General features: G+C 52.2%; 1 protein-coding gene and 1 long non-coding RNA gene across 2 annotated transcripts in view; one reads left to right on the top strand and one right to left on the bottom strand.

The window, feature by feature from the left end:
* Nucleotides 1-576: 576 nt before the first annotated feature.
* FBLN7 (fibulin 7) overlaps nucleotides 577-18,737 on the bottom strand; it is a gene marked incomplete at its 5' end in the record, with an annotated part of 46,147 nt that continues 27,986 nt past the window's right edge. Inside the window, 5 exons of the mRNA XM_080813952.1 lie at nucleotides 577-1,698; nucleotides 3,025-3,163; nucleotides 4,046-4,183; nucleotides 5,161-5,301; nucleotides 8,078-8,203. Coding sequence (XP_080670078.1) covers nucleotides 1,326-1,698; nucleotides 3,025-3,163; nucleotides 4,046-4,183; nucleotides 5,161-5,301; nucleotides 8,078-8,203 — 917 coding nt within the window. The 3' untranslated portion in view covers nucleotides 577-1,325. The remainder of the gene's footprint in view (nucleotides 1,699-3,024; nucleotides 3,164-4,045; nucleotides 4,184-5,160; nucleotides 5,302-8,077; nucleotides 8,204-18,737) is intronic.
* On the top strand, nucleotides 7,975-11,013 carry LOC308349325. The gene is made up of 3 exons (XR_013967441.1): nucleotides 7,975-8,236; nucleotides 9,288-9,445; nucleotides 9,666-11,013. It is a non-coding gene; the product is annotated as an uncharacterized lncRNA (long non-coding RNA).

An 18,737-nucleotide genomic window follows, 5' to 3' on the forward strand; every position in this document is an offset into this window, starting at 1 on the left:
CTCACTCTGAAAAAAATAAGACAAGGATAGGGGATAGGTTTTTCCTGGAAACCGTCTTGGTATATGGCTTGATCACTAAACGGGTGACACACTTCCTCTGGCTCCATCTCATACCAAGACAAATATAGGGAATTTAAAAATAAAATGTCTGATGAAACGTCACCTAGATTAGCATGTATTTGGATACTGAAATCTCCTTCCAGTTTATCTGGCTCTTAAGCTTTAACATGAACAGTCTCCTCCACCCCCCCTCCCCGCCCCCTATCCCAGCCAGTGCTTGCCTTCCTCAGTCAGCTGGAAGGCACTGCCCCTTGGCTCCTACATCAGGAGTAGGAGGCCCCGAAATCAATGTAAATTCAAGCCTTTTCTTAAGCTCATTACAGCCACGTGTGGCTTTACCAATCTCCCATTTGGCCCAGCCAAGTTTCTATTGTTGGCTCAATCCCAAGGTCGCCTCCATGGTTTCTTTTTCGTGCATTTATCTCAGTGGGTCCCGCCTAGATCAGAAGAGAGCCAGGTATCCCTTCCTAGAAGGTCCTGAGCTAACTCATGTGCTGGGACAGGCCAGGCAGGCATGGAGGAGCAACAGACTTTATTTCTTCAGTTGCGAGACCATGTCACGTTCTAAGATACGATTTCTCAAAGGGGAATTCATTCCAGCAGAACTTAGGCTTTAATGTTGTTTCCTTGGTCTAGAAGAATCAGTGTGGGGATTCCAGGCCCTGCCATGGCTTTCTGATGAGAAGGCTGGCCAGCGTGTCACAGAAGGAATGCAGACAAGAGCACTGTGCTGGGCTGTGGCAGAAGACCCACTCCCCATGCCGCACGAGCGGGGCAAGACTGGTCCTCAGCACGCTAGAACCGCTTCATAATGTGGCGTGACTCTAACCATACAGAGGACTGACAGGCCTCTCAGACACATACCGTAACACAGACATAGTCCCTCCCCCGCCAGTTCAAACTCCCAATGCCATTCAGCCAGCATTTTTTAAAACTGCCCACTTCTCTGTAAAGACTTGAGAAAGTTAGTGCATAACCTACAGGAAGAGCTTAAAGCAGAAAAACAAAAAAGAAAAAAACCATCATGGCAGCAGCATGGGTCCCGTAGCTGCCCTTCCCTGCCGCTCCCCGGAAGAGTGTGTGGCACTGCCCGAGAAGCCAGGGCGGGGGGGGCGGGGCACGGGCAGGGAGGCGGGTGGGCGAGGACAAGGCAGGACAGGGAGAGACAGCTGTCGCAGTCGGGGCCCACAGCAGGGTCTCTGAGGAAGCGAAAGGAGCCCAGGTCTCCGTACTGCAGTGACCCCCCCACCCCTGCCCCGGCTGACTTAGAAGTCGTAAGAGGACACAAAGATGGTGACCTTGGACACGTGGTTGGCTTGGAAAGAGCGGTCCAGGTATTCCGACATGTCAACATCCACCTCTAGCGTCTGCGGCCCCTCCAGGGTCTGGACCAGGATCAGCTCCCCCGTCTGCCGGTCTGAGCGCTGCATCACGAAGTGGCCCCGGCTGTTCCCGCCCACGATCCCAAAGCGCAGGCTGTTGGGTCCAGGTCGGCCGGGGGCCGAGGCCGTGGCCATGCGGAAGAGCGTGATGGGTGTCTTTAGGTTGGAGGGCAGAGAGAGGTAATGGAAGGAGATGGTCTTGGGCAAGTGGCGGCAGGGTCGGCTATCCATGGGGCAGGGGTTTCGCTCACACTGGCTGGAACGGAGAGGCCAAAAGGGAAGGAGTCAGCCTTGGGGAGACTCGGAGGGGCTGCCCTGACCTGGCTTGTCTGCCCCACTGCCTTCCTGCAGAGGCCTCCAGAGTGACCTTTCCCAGCCACAGCCCCTCAGCACAGAGGCTCAGAGGGTGGCAGGTGGCAGGTGTGGCCCGGCAAGAGGTGCTCCCCTGACCCACTTGTATATGTACACATGTACACATGTATTTATACATGCTGTTAATGGGGGTTTTACAGACAAGTGAAGCTGGGAAGATAAAGCAGGTGCCCCTTCTGCCCGTGCCAAGACCTCTGTCCGTAATGGCGGGACCCCCAGCAGGTAGCGGCCAACACCTTGGAATGCAGTGCTCAGTGCGAGGTGAACTTTGCAAACACCCAGCGCTGATTCTTACAGAGGAAACCCTGTCTTTCTTAACCATTTGGAATCAAGATCTTGTGGAAGTGCTTCTGGTATTTCTCTACCTTATTCAACACACAGATACAATTTAGCATATCTCGTGGCTCATATAATCACAGTTATGTAGGTTGAGTATCACATCTGGCCGATAATCATGGATGTCCCCAGAGGCTATGACGTGGAGTCCCTTCATTGAGTGACTTTGGCCACTGACTTTCTTGATGCTTCTACTCTGCCATAGCTCAAAAAGCAATTCAGGTATCTGAGCTTGGGAAGTTAACTCATCCTAAAGACAATGCTAAGGCTCTTGTGATCTCTTTTTCAGAAGAAAATACATGTACTTTGTGATAGTTATCGTTACTCTCCTGAAAGGCCTGTCTCCCACCTTTCGAAAACAACCACCACAAACCATCAGGTGCTGAGGTTACCAGAAATCAAACCTAAACCAGTGGAAAAGTCGATCAATATAATACAAAGTATATGGGGCGTGCAGTGTGACTGGAACCGACCAGTTAGTGGGCACGAGAGCCTGAGAAGATGATCCTCTCCCAAACCTGTAATATGTACCTGCCTCCCAGTCACCACAGTGCCCTTGCGGCCAGTGTCGCCCCACCCCTGCACCTGCATGGCTGGAATCCCATCATCCTCCCCGTCAGCAGAGGAACACCTGGAACAGGAACTCCTAGCAGGGTAGACTGAGTTCCTACCGCACCGTGCAGCAATGCGTTAAATGCAACCACCAAAGGGAAATGGAAGCTCAGAGAAGCCAGACTCCCAGCTCCCTGCCTTCCATCTTTCCTTGGATCTGACTGTATCTTCTCCTAAGAACCTCCGAATCTCCCCCAGCCCCCCGGGAGGCCGGGGTGAGGGACGTCATCACCCAGCCGTGAGCGCCCCCAGCTCTACTCACAACGGAGAGGTCTTCACGTAGCTCACGTTGCCACTGCCTTCGGGGCACTCCGGGCTGACGCACTGGAAGCCTCCACCGGTGTTGATGCACATGGTCCCCCGGGGACACACGAGCTGCGGGCTCACACACTCATCGACATCTGAAATAAGGGACAGCCAGGAAGAGTGAAGATCCCCTGACATCCCTTTCTGTCACAGGACCACGTGAAAAACCCAGACAGGCGCTGGAGTGTGGTGGGCTTTCTCAATACCCAGTACTTATTTTTTAAATGGGAAACCCTGTCATCGTTCACTATTTGAAATCCAGACCTCGTGGAAGGGCTGCAAAACCATGCTGGGGAGCTCCCCTCCCCGGGATCCTGTGCTTCCACGGGGTAGACAGGTGACAGAGAAGCATAGGAGATTGACCAGTCCCAGGTCAGGAAGCTTCTCTCCGAGCTGCCTCCTCCTTAGCCTCAGGGCCCTGGAGTCTTCCCTCAAGGTCTATTTTCAGGCCCTTTAAGAGTCAAGTCTTCTGGAAAGACTTTCTCCTCAGCCTCACCCCACCCCAAATGCAGATGTCCTCTCTCTCCTTTGAATGAAGTCTGCTGCCACCTTCGCCCCAGCTGGAGGCTGTTTCTTCCCAATCTGCACAGTTCTACCTGGGCCTTCTTGAATACTTATGGGATGGAGGGAGGGAGGGATGGGTGGCTGGATAGAGGGATGGATGGAGGGAGGGAGGGATGGAAGCGGGGAGAGAGGGATGGATGGTTGGGAAGATGAATGGATGGACGGAGGGATAAAGGGAGGGCTGTATGGACGGATGGAGGTGTCTTCTACGGTCCCAGGTTACCCACTCCTCTGACCCTCGCAGCAGAATCCCACTAGGACGTCACCGGGGAGCCACCTCTTTTCTCACATTCTACCTGGGCCCACGGAGGAGCCCTCTGCCTTCTCTTCTGCTCCTTCTCCCTGCTGTCTGGGACCAGCCAGGCTCTCTCTCGAGCCCTGCAGCCCCCTGCCTCTGCAGCAGCGTCACTCACCCTCACAGCTCTTCCCATCAGCCAGTGTCCGGTACCCGCTGGGGCAGGCACAGCGGTAGGAGCCTGGGGTATTCACGCAGGTGTGCATGCAGAGCCGGGGGCGTCCTTCCTGCCTGTAGAGCTCGCATTCATTCACATCTGGGGACAGAAGTGCCCAGTATGACCAGGAGCCTTGTGGTGGACATCCACCAACCATGACCCAGGTTGGCTATGCCACAGCTCCTGGAGGCAATGGCCACTGTGGCTAAGTGGCTGGGCCTGGGTGGGGGGGCTAGGCAAACCCTATTCCCAGCAGAACGCCCAGAAGAAGAACAAGCATGCTCCCACTCCTCCATAGCCAAGGGCCCAGAAAGCTGTGGGGAGGGCTGAGAGGTCCATGTTAGCTCCTAGATGGGTTCCTTTGTCAGAGGCTGAAGACTAACAGAGAACCCTGTAGAGGCTGCCACATCAGGCGGGCAGCCTGGACTACCGGCCTGGACCCAGCCCCACCTGAACTGGCCTCATCTTTGGGGTTAGAGGAAGAGGGTCTCATTTCTGCTGCTGTAAAATGAGGCAGTTCCACCAGTTGGGCAATTCTCCAGTCTGGGCCCCCTTGGTTTGAGCTGTTCTCAGAAGGCACTTTGGTAACCAGGGGAGGTTAGCTAAAGTTGGCTGGGTCCCTAAACCTAAGTGGAGGAGGGGGGCCAGGGAATGGAGTCCCGGAGCCCCGCACAGCGCAGGGGGCCTGCTTAACCAGCCCAAAGACTCAAGCTCCTGTCTGCCACCCACCCCTGTGTGACTGCAGCCGGGTGGAGGGGAGAGGGGGGCTCCAGCCTCTTCTAGGTGGTTGTGCATGGTTGGCACTGCACTGTGGGGGCCAGCCTGGGCACCCCTGACTGCTTTCTCCACGATCTTGATTTCTTAGGATCGCCTCCGATGTCCAAGTCTCAGCAACTGTTAGGGTGACACTTACCTAGCATGCGACGTGGGCGGGGCTTTCTGAGACTTTGCCCGCCACCCCCGCCCGCTCGCTGGTGCGCCGGTAGCAGGAGGGAGGCGAGTGGGAGCCCTGTCCTCTCCTGGGTCCTCCCCTGCCCCACCCCCCGCCGCCCCCGACAGAGCCCGGGGGGGCCTACCCTGGCAGACGCTGTCGCCGGCCGCGGTGCCGCTCAGGTGGAACCCGGCCTCGCAGCTGCAGTGCTGCGTCCGCTCCACCTGCGCACAGCGCGGTGCGCGGCTGAAGGCGGGGTCGCCGGCTACGGTGTCGTCGGGGGCCGCTGCGGGGAGAAGACACCCTCAGTGCCCGGCCCTGCCGCCTTGCCGCCCTGCCGCGGGCCCGACCTCGGGCAGGGGCCGGGTGGAGAACAAGACGGGGGCGCGGGCCCCTTCTCAGAGCTTACTCTGGAGTAGGGAAGGAAAGACAAGTAAGTCGCCAGAAACCCGGTCGCTCAAGGCCGCCCAGAGGGGCCGGAGCAGGGGGAGCGCAGCCCCAGAGCACTTTGCAGGACCCCGCGGACCGCGCGACTGCCCCCAGCAGGGCTGCGGGCGTGTTCAGTCCACGTTTTCCCTTCAAAAGGCTTAACAGGGATCCCTGGAGCTTGAAACTATGGAATGTAATACACTGCGGGGGGTGGGGGGTGGGAAGGGGTATTTTTTATTATTGTAATTTAAAAAAATATTTATTTGAGAGAAAGAGCCCTACAGGAGGTAAGGGACGTGGGAGAGTGAGAAGCCGACTCCCCTCTGGGCAGGGCGTCCTTTGCAGTGTTGGATCCCAGGACCCTGAGATCATCACCTGAGCCAAAGGCAGACACTTAACTGACTGAGCCACCCAGGCATCCCTATTGTAATTTTTATACTTTTCTAAAGTATCCAAGCTTTTTGTCTTTAAACCAGGAACATTGATTTTTTTTTTTTAAGATTTTATATATTTAGTTGAGAGAGAGAGAGAGCGCACGAGCCTGTGCACACCAGTGAGGACGGAGGTGGAGGGACAGACTCCCCTCTGAACGCTGAGCTGGATGTCGGGCTCGAACCCAAGACCCTGAGATCATGACCTGAGCTAAAGTCAGACGGGCAACCCACTGAGCCACCCAGGTGCCCTAGGAACATTAATTTTCTAATACGAAAAAGAAATTAATGAGCTTTTCAAAGTTTTCAAAGTATTTAGGGCTCTCATACGTTTAGGGGAGATGGTAGAGGAACTGGTGGCGAAAGTAATGACTCAGAAGAGGACACCCGAGGAGACACTGTGTGATTCCACCTAGGCGAGGTTCTCAGAGTAGCCAAATTCATAGAGTGGGAAAGCAGAATGGTTGTGGGCGGGTGGGGGGGGGGCGGGGAAGGAGGAAATGGGGAATTACTGTTTCAAGGGCAGAGTTTCAGTTTTGCAAGATGAAAAAGTGGAGGCGGACGGACGGTTGCACAACAGTGTAAATGTACTTAATGCCTCTGGCTTGTACCCTTAAAATGGTTAGAATGGTAAATTTTATGTTATGTATATTCCACTACAATGGCAGGGGTGATAAAGGTGAATGGATTTAAAAAAGGATTCCGAGAGAGGCTCCCCCTTCGAGCTGGGCAGACCCGGGCAGAGCTGATGGGAAGGAAAGCTCCAGGCTGGGGGACCAGGTGAGCAAGAAGCCAGGACTTGGCAGGGTTGATCATAGAGACCATGAGGACATCAGCTGGCCTCAGCTGCACCTGCTCACTCCCTGTGCCCCTGGGGAGGTTCTTGTTGTGGGGATACTTGATATGTAAAGTGCCCCCTGGACCCGAGGAGCAGATGCCTAGGTCCTGACAGCAGAAACCCTGACACGGAGGGTTTGGAACGTTCAGGGTCCAGTACCAGCTCATTTGGGTTGAAGGAGGGCCCATGTCTTGTTCCTTTCTGTTTGTAGGTAGAAGGCGAGGCAGTGGAGCTGTCAAGAAGGCCACAGAGAGGCCACAGAGAGCAGCCCTCCTCGCCGGGGGTGGGGGGCGGCAGGGAGCTGCATTCTGAGAGAGCTCCCAGCAAGGCTGACTCAGCTGAACGGAACCGAGACAGTTCAGCAGCAGATCTCTGGGGGCAGCGGTGCAAACTGGCCTTGGATTGGGGCTGGCGCAAGAACAGCAAGTACTGACAGAGCCCCTACTCTCTGCATCGGGCTGTTAACCCCTGATCCCTCTTCCCACACGGAGATTACACAGAGAAATCCAGACGACCAGACGGGACACTCCAGGGTTTTCTGGCAAGGAAAGAGGACGTCTTTAGGATCTGTCTTTTTTATATAGGAAGCGCTAGTTACAGCAGAGTGTGGGAACCTTCACAGACTGCTTATCAGACTGTCTAGCTCTCTGCGAAAACAGCCACTTTGTGCCCTCTAGACCTTCTGGCTAGGGCTGTATTGGGGCTCGAGATGTGGATAATAAACTGACCACCAGGGGCGCCTGCGTGGCTCAGTCAGTTAACCATCCGCCCTTGGCCCAGGCCCTGATCTCAGGTTGGTAGGATCGAGCCCTGCATCAGGATCCCCGCTTAGCAGGAAGCTGTTTCTCCCTCTGCCCACTCATGCTCTCTCTCTCTCTCAAATAAATAACAAAAATTTAAAAAAAATTTTTTTTGAATAAGCTCACCACCAGTCAAATGTCTAGTTGCACAGTTCTGCGGGTACTGGGGCTTGTATCAGTAACTACTGACTTTGCAGAGTGTGATGCGAGCATTGGAAAGGAAGAGCCATTCTGCTGATCCGCAGAGAAGCTGCGGACCAAGTGAAGGTGGAACAAGGAAGCCTCTCGGGCCGACTTACCAGTCTGGGGAACTTCCACACTGGGGGGGTCAATCCCTCTACCTGCATTTTCTTCCATAAAAAGCATCAAAACACTGGTTACACAAAAGGGCCAAATTCCATCCCAGATAACCACCTCGGGGAACCGGAGGGATCAAGGGTCAAAAAGCCCTCTCTCCAGGCAGGGAACTGAGCTCCTGCCACGTCTGCATTTGGTGACCCACGACCAGGGAGCTCCTCTCTCGGCAGCAGAACGTCCTCACCCAGCCCCACGGCAGCCACCTACCTGTCTGGGCCAGGTGCTGACAGCGGCTCCCAGTCCTCCCCGGAGGACACATGCATTTGTACTGGTTGACTCCTTCTACACAGGTCCCTCCATTCTGACAAGGCTGGCTGGAGCATTCGCTGATGTCTAGGAAAAGAAATCATTTCCGGATACAAATAGGTGAGTTCTGATTCTAAAACGAACCCAAACCGAAGCTGAGTTGCCTTTCTTTACACAGCAGGATGACTTTGGCTTCTACTCGCTTGCTTGGCCCTTGCCACTGCCCCGAGCCGCAAGAGCTGGGGGGGGGAGGGGGGGGCTGATGGCACTGAGCCGCAGTCCACCCACCATTCCGCAAGCCATGGAGCCTCTGGCACACACTGTGCTCTCACCTGGAGCTCTGCCTGCAGGAGCTGGCCTGTCATCCAGCCATGCTCCCCCGGAGGTCCCATTCCCTAATTTATAGGGTAGGCTGCCCCATGTGCCCACAATTTCTTTGAGTCAAACCAGACTGTCCCCCACAACTCTGCCCTTAGCAGCCGGCACCCAGGAAGAACACCTTTTCATTTTTATTTTTTTTAAGATTTTATTTATTTATTTAGAGCACAGCCGGGGGAGGGGCAGAGGGAGAGGAAGAGAGAGAATCCCCAAAAGACTCCACGCCCAGGGCAGAGCCTGATGTGGGGCTCGCTCCTAAGACCCTGAGGTCATGACTGGAGCTGAAATCAGGAGTTGGACCTGAACCGACCGAGCCACCCGGGCACTCCAGGAGGAACACCTTTTGAATAAGAACCCAATTCAGGGGAGCTATAAGAAGGAGAGATGATGGTCCATCACAGTTTCCAGAGAAGGGGAAAACAAAGTCTCTCCAAGTTCCTACCCAGTAGCCCTCCTGTGCTCATTTCCTGCGTACCCAAGGAAGTCTTTCTTTTGACTTGGACATTTCCTGAATGGTGGAAAAGGGAAATAGTCCTTGCTCGTACACGTGGCAGTCCTGTGGGAAAGCTATATATAGAAAGAGAGTATATATTTAAAAATTTAATAGGTTTCTTTCTGTGTGGTAGGATTCCAGGCAATTTTTCTTTATTTACACGTTTTTGTACTCTTCTGTTTTTCTGCAGCAGAACTTTTCCACGATAAATTTTCTAATTAGAGAAAAAAAATTTTTTTAAACCCTCAGACCACATCTGCTTGTTATGAATCCTTAAGCTTTTTTTTTTTTTTTTTCCAGGCCCAGCCTTAATGCACAGAGCACAGGCCCTTTCTACCAAAGAGAGAAGACTGTCGGTTCACTGACTTGACCACAGCATCTTGGGAAAGGAAGCTGGAAGCCTCTCCTTGCTGGCATAGGAGCATCCTTTCCTGCTGTATCTATCACGAGGAAGAAAGGTGCTTTGCTTCTGATGAGAACAGCAGCCTTGCTGTGGGTGGGTTGGCAGGGACTTCGGCGTCCTCAGCGCCGGGATGCTATATAGACTGTTGTATGGTTTCTGTTAGTCAGGAAAAGGACCCAGACCGTCCAAATGCTGCTTATCCCTGGGGAAGGAGCCTTTTCAGCTTCTCAGTAACCTCAGCCTGGTTGTGCTCTCCCCATCCGTTCTGTTCTCAGATGACCGGTTTCCAGGAATGTGTCTGGAATGACACCGTACCCAAATGCCACGGAGCATGGAATTCCCGTTTCTGCCCGTTGTCCAGCCCCACCATCGCTCACCAGCAGAGTCTGAGAGTGGGCAGACCACGAGGCCATGACGTGGTGAGCCGAGAGCCAAAGAGGTTGAACACAAGTAGCTTTCAGTCTGGCCCCAGTGGGAGCGGCACCATTGTCTCTCCCTGCTGGGCTTCCAGTGGAAGGGACTGGGCCTGGCTCTATGGGGGGTGGAGGGGGGTGGGAAGGGGTGCTTTGGGGGGTGTCACTTGCTCTACAGAGAAATGCACAGGTGTCCCAGGACCTTGGGCTCTATCTCCCTGACTGGATCTTGTTGCCCAGGATTTTTGTCTCTAGACAGGCTCCCCACAGACTCTTATCTTGGTGCCCGGTGAGAGGCAGCCATTCCATGGCCCGATGCACAGTCCTGGTGCCCCATCTGCGTCCTGACTGAAGTCCAGTTGTCGTCACCCTCACGTCTGTCCCAGGCTGTGGGATTTAGCTAAGTGTGGAGTGACTTCAGAGCTGTAAAGGGGGCGGAGGCTGAGGAGAGGCCGCCGAACCGAAAGCGTGGCGGATGATTCTGTTTTAATCTGCTGTTCAGTGAGCGCTTACTGTCTCCCGGGAGCTGAGCTGCGTGTTTCACATGGACAATCTGCTTTTTTTCCCTTTTAGTTCTAATCCTTTCCTGTGTTCTGTCATCTCGTTTCAGATTTTCCATTTCTCCAATCACCTCATCGCTGAGGCTTTCTAATTTTTATTTATGCTGTCCTTTCATAGTTTTTATCTTTTCCAAATTTCTTTCTGCTTGTTTGGAAATATTAGGTAATAGTTTTTCATCTGTTTCATGGTCATTTTCTGGCATTTCCTCATTGTCTGTAGAGACTTTTTATTCTTTTTTTTTTTTTCTTATAAGAGTTTGTATGGGATTTGACAGAAGTCCCTTTCTGTTCCTCCCATTTGGGGGAAACCGGTTTTCCTCGATGGCCGGTCCAGTTTCCCGACATGGCTGTTTTTAGTGCAGCTCAGGATTTCCCCACATCGGCCCCCTTTGTGCTCCTCTCCTGCTTTCCCCTGGGCTGTCTCTTGCACTTGCTTCAAATTTCTTCCCTGGGCTCCATTTGGATCTTCCTCCCATTAGAATCTCCTCAATACCAGACTTTGTCCTGGAAAGTCTCGAGAGTTCCTAGGGGCCAGGAGCATGCGCTCCAGCAGCTGAGACTTCCTATTGAAAAGCTGTGGCCCACCCTTGAGAACACTGGCTCAAGGAAAGCCTGAACTGGAGCGGATCCTAATAAGATGATTAGATTTCAAAGAAAAAGGAAAAAAAAAAATCCTTTGGGGATCCAGGCAAAAAGACCGAGATCCTGATGATGGCAACAAGCAGGATCAGCTGCAACAGAAGACATGGAGACATATTTCACGTACTCAGGGAAAAAAGATGTGAGGCAGGGAGTTGGTGTCCAACCAAACTGGCGTCTGGTGGGGAGGTGACCCATTTTCTGAAAGGGCAAGAACTCAGGGAATTGCTCCCAGTCCCTCTGGAGGAATAGGCTAGAGAGATGTCCGTATGGGAACAGCAGTAGTCTCCCCACAGCATCACAAGGAGGGCTTCCTGGCAGCGGTGTCTACCGCCATCTGGCCCAAATGAAACAAAAATCTCCCTTGGATCTGATCAAGCCTCTGGAGTTAGCTACCAGTTTATAAGAAATTCAGAGACCAGAAAGGTCCAAACTTCCAGTTATACGGTAAGTGAGTACTAGGGACATGGCGTGCAGCATGGGGACTGTGGCTAACACTGATGGGTTGGTATCTAGGGAAGTTGTTAAGAGAGTAGATCCTCAGAGTTCTCCTCGCCGGGGAGAAACCATTTCCTTTCTTTTTCTTTTGGTACGTCTGTATAAGAGGATGGACGTGAACTAAACTTGGCCTGGTCATCATTTCACAATAAACGGAGGTCAGGTCATTATGCTGCACGCTTTAAACTTAACACAGTGCTGGATGTCATTTACATGTCAATGAAACTGGAAGAAGAAGAAAGAAAGAGATCAGAAGATCGCACTCAGTGACCCCTCAGGGATGCGGTGAGCAAAATCACGGCTGTGGGAAACAAACCATTTTCTTCAATAAATAAACCGCAAAGGATTGAGGTGGGGTGGTGGGAGGAAGGATGAGGAGGAGGAGACTGTATAGACTTTTATAATAAAGGCATAAGAGACTGGAACTTGGGTGGCTTGGTCCGTTTAAGCCTCTGACTCGATTTTGGTTCAGATCGTGATCTCAGGGTTGTGGGATCAAGCCCCAAGTCTGGGTCTGTGTTGGGCATGGAACCTGCTTAAGAGTCTCTCTCTCCCTCTGCCCCTTCCCCCCTCTCTAATAGAAATAAAATTAAAATTAAAAAAAAAAAAAAACTACACAAACTAGGGGCACATGGGTGGCTCAGTAGGTTAAGCCTCTGCCTTCGTCTCAGGTCATGATCTCAGGGTCCTGGGATCGAAACCGGCATTGGGCTCTCTGCTCAGTGGGAAGCCTGCTTCTCCCTCTCCTACTCTCCCTGCTTGTATACCCTCTCTCGCCGTGTCTCTCTCTGTCAAATAAATAAATAAAATCTTTAAAAAAAAAAACCCGCAAACTTAAAAAAAAAAAAAAAAGACATATTAGCCAATTGTAATGTGTGACACTTGCTTGGATCCTGGCTTAACTGAAGTGTTAAAACCATGTGAGACAGCTGGAGGAATTTATACCCTGACTAGATATATAGATAATAAGGAATTTGCTATATTTGAGTATGTGAGGATCGTTATACTCCTTTACTTTTGCACATTTGAAATTGTCCATAGTGAACAGTGTTTTAAGATTGCTTGTCTTGGCATTATTTATGATTGCGAAAACCTGGACACAACAAAGGGATAGTTCAGTAAAATGTAGAATAGCCTTGGGGACACTCAGGTGGCTCAGTTGGTTAAGCGTCTGTCTTCGGCTCAGGTCGTGAACCCAGGGTCCTGGGATCGAGTCCCAAATCGGGCTCCTTGTTCAGCAGGGAGCCTGCTTCTCCCTCTCTCTCTGCCCCTCCCCACCCCAGTTGTGCACTCTCTCTCTCTCTAATAAATAAAATCTTTTTTTTTTTTTAAGTGTAGAATAGCTCTTAGGAGCACGTGCTTCATAATCATTAAAGGTTATGTTTAGAAGGAAGCGTTAATGAAGATTTCCTTGCGGTAAGATCTATACACGGATGCCCAGAGAGAAGTCTGGAAGGAAATTCAGTTTCTTAAACATAATCGCTCATGCATTCATCCGATCATTCAGCGAGTTAGCCAGCCAGTCCCTCAGTAACTACTAAGAGACTAGCAGAGGAAGCTCTTTCTACTCAAATTCTTTTTTCAAGTTCTCTGAGGAAGGGCCTCGTATGCAAAATGCCCTTCCGAGCCCCATCCAGAGTCACGGCCCTGCTTTTCCAGTTTCCGGGGGGCTCCAGCCTCTGAGGGCCCCTCGTCTCCCACATCCTCCCTTCCCATCTGACCTCTCTGTGCCCTTCAGGTTGGGCCACTTGTTTTCTGTCTCTCCTCTCTCCTCACCGCTGCTCTTACATGGATTTCAGTCCTGTCAGTAGGCTAGTAACTCCCAAGTGTGGGTGTCTCTCCCATCCTCCCACTGTCCACCTGATTTCTCTGTTGGGAAAGGCAGTCTCAGGCCTGGAGTCTGAGGAGCCCTACTGGGTTGGAGAAGAACGGCCTTGGGCCTGGACCGCTGCCTTGACATGAGGCCAAGAACCCGCGCCGCCTGTGCAGGGCTTACCCCCTCCTGTGGGAAGGGGCGGTCTCCTGACCCTGATTCATGCTCCACGAGCGTTCTTCTGTTCTGCTCATGTGTGGATGTCAATGACCCTCAGCTTTCAATCTTTCAGACCCATGAGAAGGGGCTGGAGTGTCCTTCCCTGCAGCACAAGGGGTCCCCCCACCCAGGAATTGCCCTGTGTCAGCTGCTGCCCCCCCTAACCGGCCCCCACTGCTGAGGCTGACCTTGCTCTGTCTCTTCCCTCCGTGAGCCAAGGGTTCCATCCAGTGTCTGACCATGCTATGTTTTCCTGGGTAACTCCAGGACTAAGATGCCGTGGGCAGAAGTGCCCAGAGTCCTCACTGGGACTGGTAACATGGTGTTCTGCTCGTTGCTCTCCATGGGTGGGATTAATGGGGCTCTGTTATGATGTCCTACAGACGTTTTAACTTAATGTGTCCAAAATGGAGTTCTGGTCAACCGCCCTCACACAGCTTGCTTGAAAGCAAACCTACACTCGTTGCTTAGTCTTTACGGGCTCTATAAATGACACCATCCACCCCAACATTCAAGCGGAGTCAGGGAACCCTGACTTCTCTTCCATGCAGACGGCCCACATGGGATGACGGCAAATTCCATCCGTTCTGTCTCTAGGTTTGCTTTCACTCTCCTCTGCCATCTCTCTCCGCTGAACTTCTGTAGCCCCCAAGTGGTTTCCCAGCTCCTTTCCCGTCCCCTCCAGTGCACTTTCCACACAGCAGTAACAAACACGTCCAATTACTACACCTCTCTCCACACACCTGTTTGTTGTGCTCCAACTACAATCCCGCCTCCCACCCGGCCTCCGAGGCTGCGAGAGCTGGCCTGTGTGTCTCCCCACCTCTCCTGGGTCAGGCTTAGCTCACACCTGCTCCAGCAGGAAGGCTCTATGCTTTCTCTTTTTGTTTCCACAAGCATGCCAAATTTTTCCCTTCCTTAGGGCCTCTGCATGTGTTACTCCCCTTCCTGGGACAGCATCTTTCCCATCACACACCCCACCCAGGTCATCATGGGACTTGACCCCGCAAGTCCTTCCACATCTCTGCATCCCCATGACCGCCTCAGAGAGGCCCTCCCACGTTCCTGCCCCCACCGTATAGATTCTCAGCCCCTGCTTAGATCCCTTCGAGGCACAGATCCCAAACACCTATTTCTTTACTTGTGCATTTGCCTGTCTGTTTTGCTTGTTTCCATCTTAGCAGGTGAGCCCCACGAGGTTGGGCAGTGCCTCGTAGATTTGGCGTGAATCTCCAGCACCTGGCATTATCTTTTGTGCATGGCTGGTGCTCAATGAAAACTGGTTGAATGAATGAATAAAGGTCACAAAAAGAGAGGAGGAGGGAATGACTGCCAATAACAAGTCTTTTTTCCCAGCATGGGAGTGAGGGAAAAAGTTATTTATTTCTCTCAAGTTTTTTCTTTGGTTACCAATGTTGTCAAAGCAACAAGGCCTGTGGCGATGGTTCTCCCAGTGCAGAAAGCTTCAGCTCTTCAAAACATGCCCTTCCAAGAAAGAAAGGCGAAGAGGGAAATAATCCAGGGAGCCAAATGGCTGTTTTCCATTTTGGAGCTCTGGAGCCTACCTCTGCCCACAGGGCTTTCGAATGGCAGGATTATGTGAAACTTCCTTTTATGCCAAGTTGGGTTCATCACCTTCTTTCTGAGCAGCTGGCTGGGGATGGGGTGAGGGGTTGAACTGCTGCTAGAGCTCTCACTGGCACTGACATTTTGGGACTTGAAACGAATCCCCTGTGATTAAGAAGATTCTTTTCCCTCTCTGGTCATGACACAATGACCACAAGACTGCGGATATGGAAAATGAAGCGGAGGCATGCGTAGCTAAGATTCTAGGCCTCTCTGAGATGTGTGTGCGTGTGCGTGTGTGTGTGTGTAGGTCACTGGATTGATGAATCCCGGCTCATGTCCTGCCCACACTGCTAACATTGCTACAGGAGGTCACCCCATAGCACATGGAAGCTCTCCTTCTCCCTCCTGACAGGTTTGGGTGGCATCCCTTTGAGGCTCTTACTGGAGATAGCATCCATTAATTGAATAAATCCCTGCTGGGGACAGAGGTGTCCACGCAGGCACCATCCACGAACCTGGGGTGATGTCCTGGGCCCGTAGCTGTTTGAGCCCACCTTAGGGTGAACTCTCATGCTTCGTTTACACTTAAACAGATGACAAATATCTATCTGAGCTCTCCGTGTGGAATGGCCACAGCCTTGTTCCCTGAGCCCATCTATCCTGGGGTTTAGACAGTGAATGTGGTCCCAGTCGAAGTCCAGGGTAGGCTGCACCAAGCAGTCCTCAGGCAGGGGGGTCAGGGAAGAAGGACACGTGGCTAGGAAGGAGGCCGAGGGGGAGGGGAAACAAAGAACACATGGCAAATGTGGAAGGAGGTGGTAAGTTCAAGGGTGAGAGTCAGGAGGTGCACCACGTTGGACAATGAGGAAGGCCAGGAGACTTGCTGGCTGCACTTGGCGTTGGTCCTCCAGGAAAAGTCACTCTCCACATCTCACGAAAGGTGACTGCCCAGTGGGGCTGGGTGCCCTGATCTTCGAGCTAAGCTGGCCTTCCCAAAATGTCCATGGGGGTGGAGGTGAGAATGTGCAGGTAAGTCATCTGGCCGGGGTGGACACATGCTCAGTCGGGACACAGCCCTACTGTTGGCTTGCTGCAGGTAGCATTCTGATTGGTGAGGGCCCAAAGTGCATCAGGGCTTCAAAATTTTCAATATCTTCTCCTTCTGGCAGTGCCAAGAACCAGCAGAGGGGGGCGCCTGGGTGGCTCAGTGGGTTAATCCTCTGCCTTCGGCTCAGGTCATGATCTCAGGGTCCTGGGATCAAGGCCCGCATCGGGCTCTTTGCTCAGCAGGGAGCTTGCTTCCTCCTCTCTCTCTGCCTGCCTCTCTGCCTACTTGTGATCTCTCTCTCTTTCTCTCTCTGTCAAATAAATAAATAAAATCTTTAAAAAAAAAAAAAAAGAACCAGCAGAGGGGTGTTTCTCCAGAATTAGTTAACGTCAGAATCACACTGAAAACGTAGATTGCCAAAGTCTCACCTACAAAGATCTCACCCAACACAATAGGTCTTTTGAAGCCTAAGTGCCTGCATTTTACAAGCTTTCTCGGTGGCTCTGGAGGACCCAGAAATTTGAAAACCATGGCACACAAATCACGATAGGATAGGACCCTCTTTTCCATGGAGGGGTCCTGTGGCGGGGAGGCAAGGCGCCAACAGACACCTAACACATGCATGAATAGACACCTAAAGCATGCCTGCTCCAGAGGGAGGCTGGCCCAGGATCCTCTGGGGTGTGGGGTGTCCTAGTGAGCTGCTCAGATGGAGCTGGGCTGCGGGGAGCCTTTTGGGTTCCTAGCCTTGTCGAGCCCCTATTCGTTCCTTTGGTCAAGCCATTCCTTGTGACTACGTTCCCGAGCCTCTGAGGTTTCTTTCTCATTTGCTTAAAAAGGCATACTTTCAGCTCTCTCCTCTGATGAACTCATGTTTTCACTGAAACCACATCGTGCTCACTGTAAATGCCTCTCACTACTGAGGACAGAATACATGGACAATACCCGAGCAAGACAGAGAACGGCACACAGGCAACACGTGTTTGTGCGCATAGTACTGCTAGGGGAAGGGGCTGGGGCAGCCCGGCTGAAGAGCAGCGTGGCAGCCCTCGGTTCAGAGGAAGTGAGCATGCGGCCAGCTGCCCTCAACTCCAAACCCAGAGAGATAGCCCCGGTGACAAAGAGGGGAGAGCAGAAGACCTTGCTGGCGCCATTTATGGTGGTGGGGAGTTAGCTGCCATCTGGGCGGCCATGATCTGGGGCGTGGCCAAGTAGGCTACAGGGGGCACCCCAGAAAGGATGATGTGGCCATCAGAGCACCTGAGTGTCGTGAGAAAGAAATCAGTGGGGGTCCATAACTCAATCTGTAAGTTAAAAAATACAGACACCCAAAGAAATGACCATGAGATGCCATTGTGTTCCCACCTCTGCTGCCATAGCTTGTCACCTGTAAGGTGATTAGCTTGGATGGAGATTTTTCAGGGTCAAGGGTAAATCCGATACTGGCATTTCCCCTAGTGTGTTTGCCAGCTACATGGCTTATATTTGTCTGCTGGTTCCCAGCTAGGTCTGAGAGCTGGTGTCTGCAATCAATCGTCAAACCTTTGTTTTTCCCAGAAGATGGGGAATGGAGGTCTAAATCTATGAATGTGGTTCTGGCTGCTGGGTCTCCACATGTCAACCACACAGTCTGTCTTTAGAGATGACAGGGGGCAGAAGGAGAGGGAGAGAATCTTAAGCAGGCCCCATGCTCAGTGTGGAGCCCAGTGTAGGGCTTGATCTCACAACCCTGATATCATGACCTGAGCTGAAATCAAGAGTTGGACGCTTAACTGACCAGGCGCCCTGAGATGATATATTTTCTAATGTTCTGTTATGTTTCCAAGTTCTTTATGCTCTCAAATCCTCTTTATGCCGTTCTTGACAACATGTTTATTTATGTAACATTTGCATTTCCCTTTCAACTCTTGGGCTAAAATCATGAACATTCTGCCCCAGCAGGCCATCCTGTGAGCCCTGCTCTAAACATGACCGGCATCCATGACTTTCTGACCACAGACTTTTGAAAAGCCTCTTTTGGTAGAGAATGCTAAGTCTGATTTTCCTCCACATCAAGAAAGTACAGCTGTTGAACCGAGCACAGACAGTATATGTGCTGCCGAAGCGAGCACAACCGAGCACAGACAAAAGAGAAACCTTTTCATGCCCACTCCCCATCCCCACAGTGTCTCCTGGATCCTATCTACACCAAGTCCCAGAGCAGACACAAAAGACACTGGGAATGTCCTGAACCCTACAAGTCATCAGTGCCCTTGCAAACTACAGCCCCAGAACGTCCGGAAGATCATATCACCAGTATCCGGAGAGAGGTGTCTAGGAGCACAGACTCTGGGGTCAGAGTGTCTGGGAGTGAATCAGCTTAGCCTGCTCCCCCTGCTGGATGGTTTGGGGCAAGTTCCTCCACCTCTCCATGCCTTGATTTCCCCACATGCAAAACAAGACAAAATTGGTGAGAGGGTTTGGCAGAGCCCATGCAGGCCTGTCCAGGCCTGGCCCGGAGATGAGTCAGTGGACATGTGGGCCACTATTCTACAGCCGAGGAATGGTGGAGGAATCAGGCAGAACATGTCCTGTGGAATGACCCCTTT

The sequence above is a fragment of the Martes martes genome (assembly GCF_963455335.1).
Source record: "Martes martes genome assembly, chromosome: 9".
NCBI lineage: Eukaryota > Metazoa > Chordata > Mammalia > Carnivora > Mustelidae > Martes > Martes martes.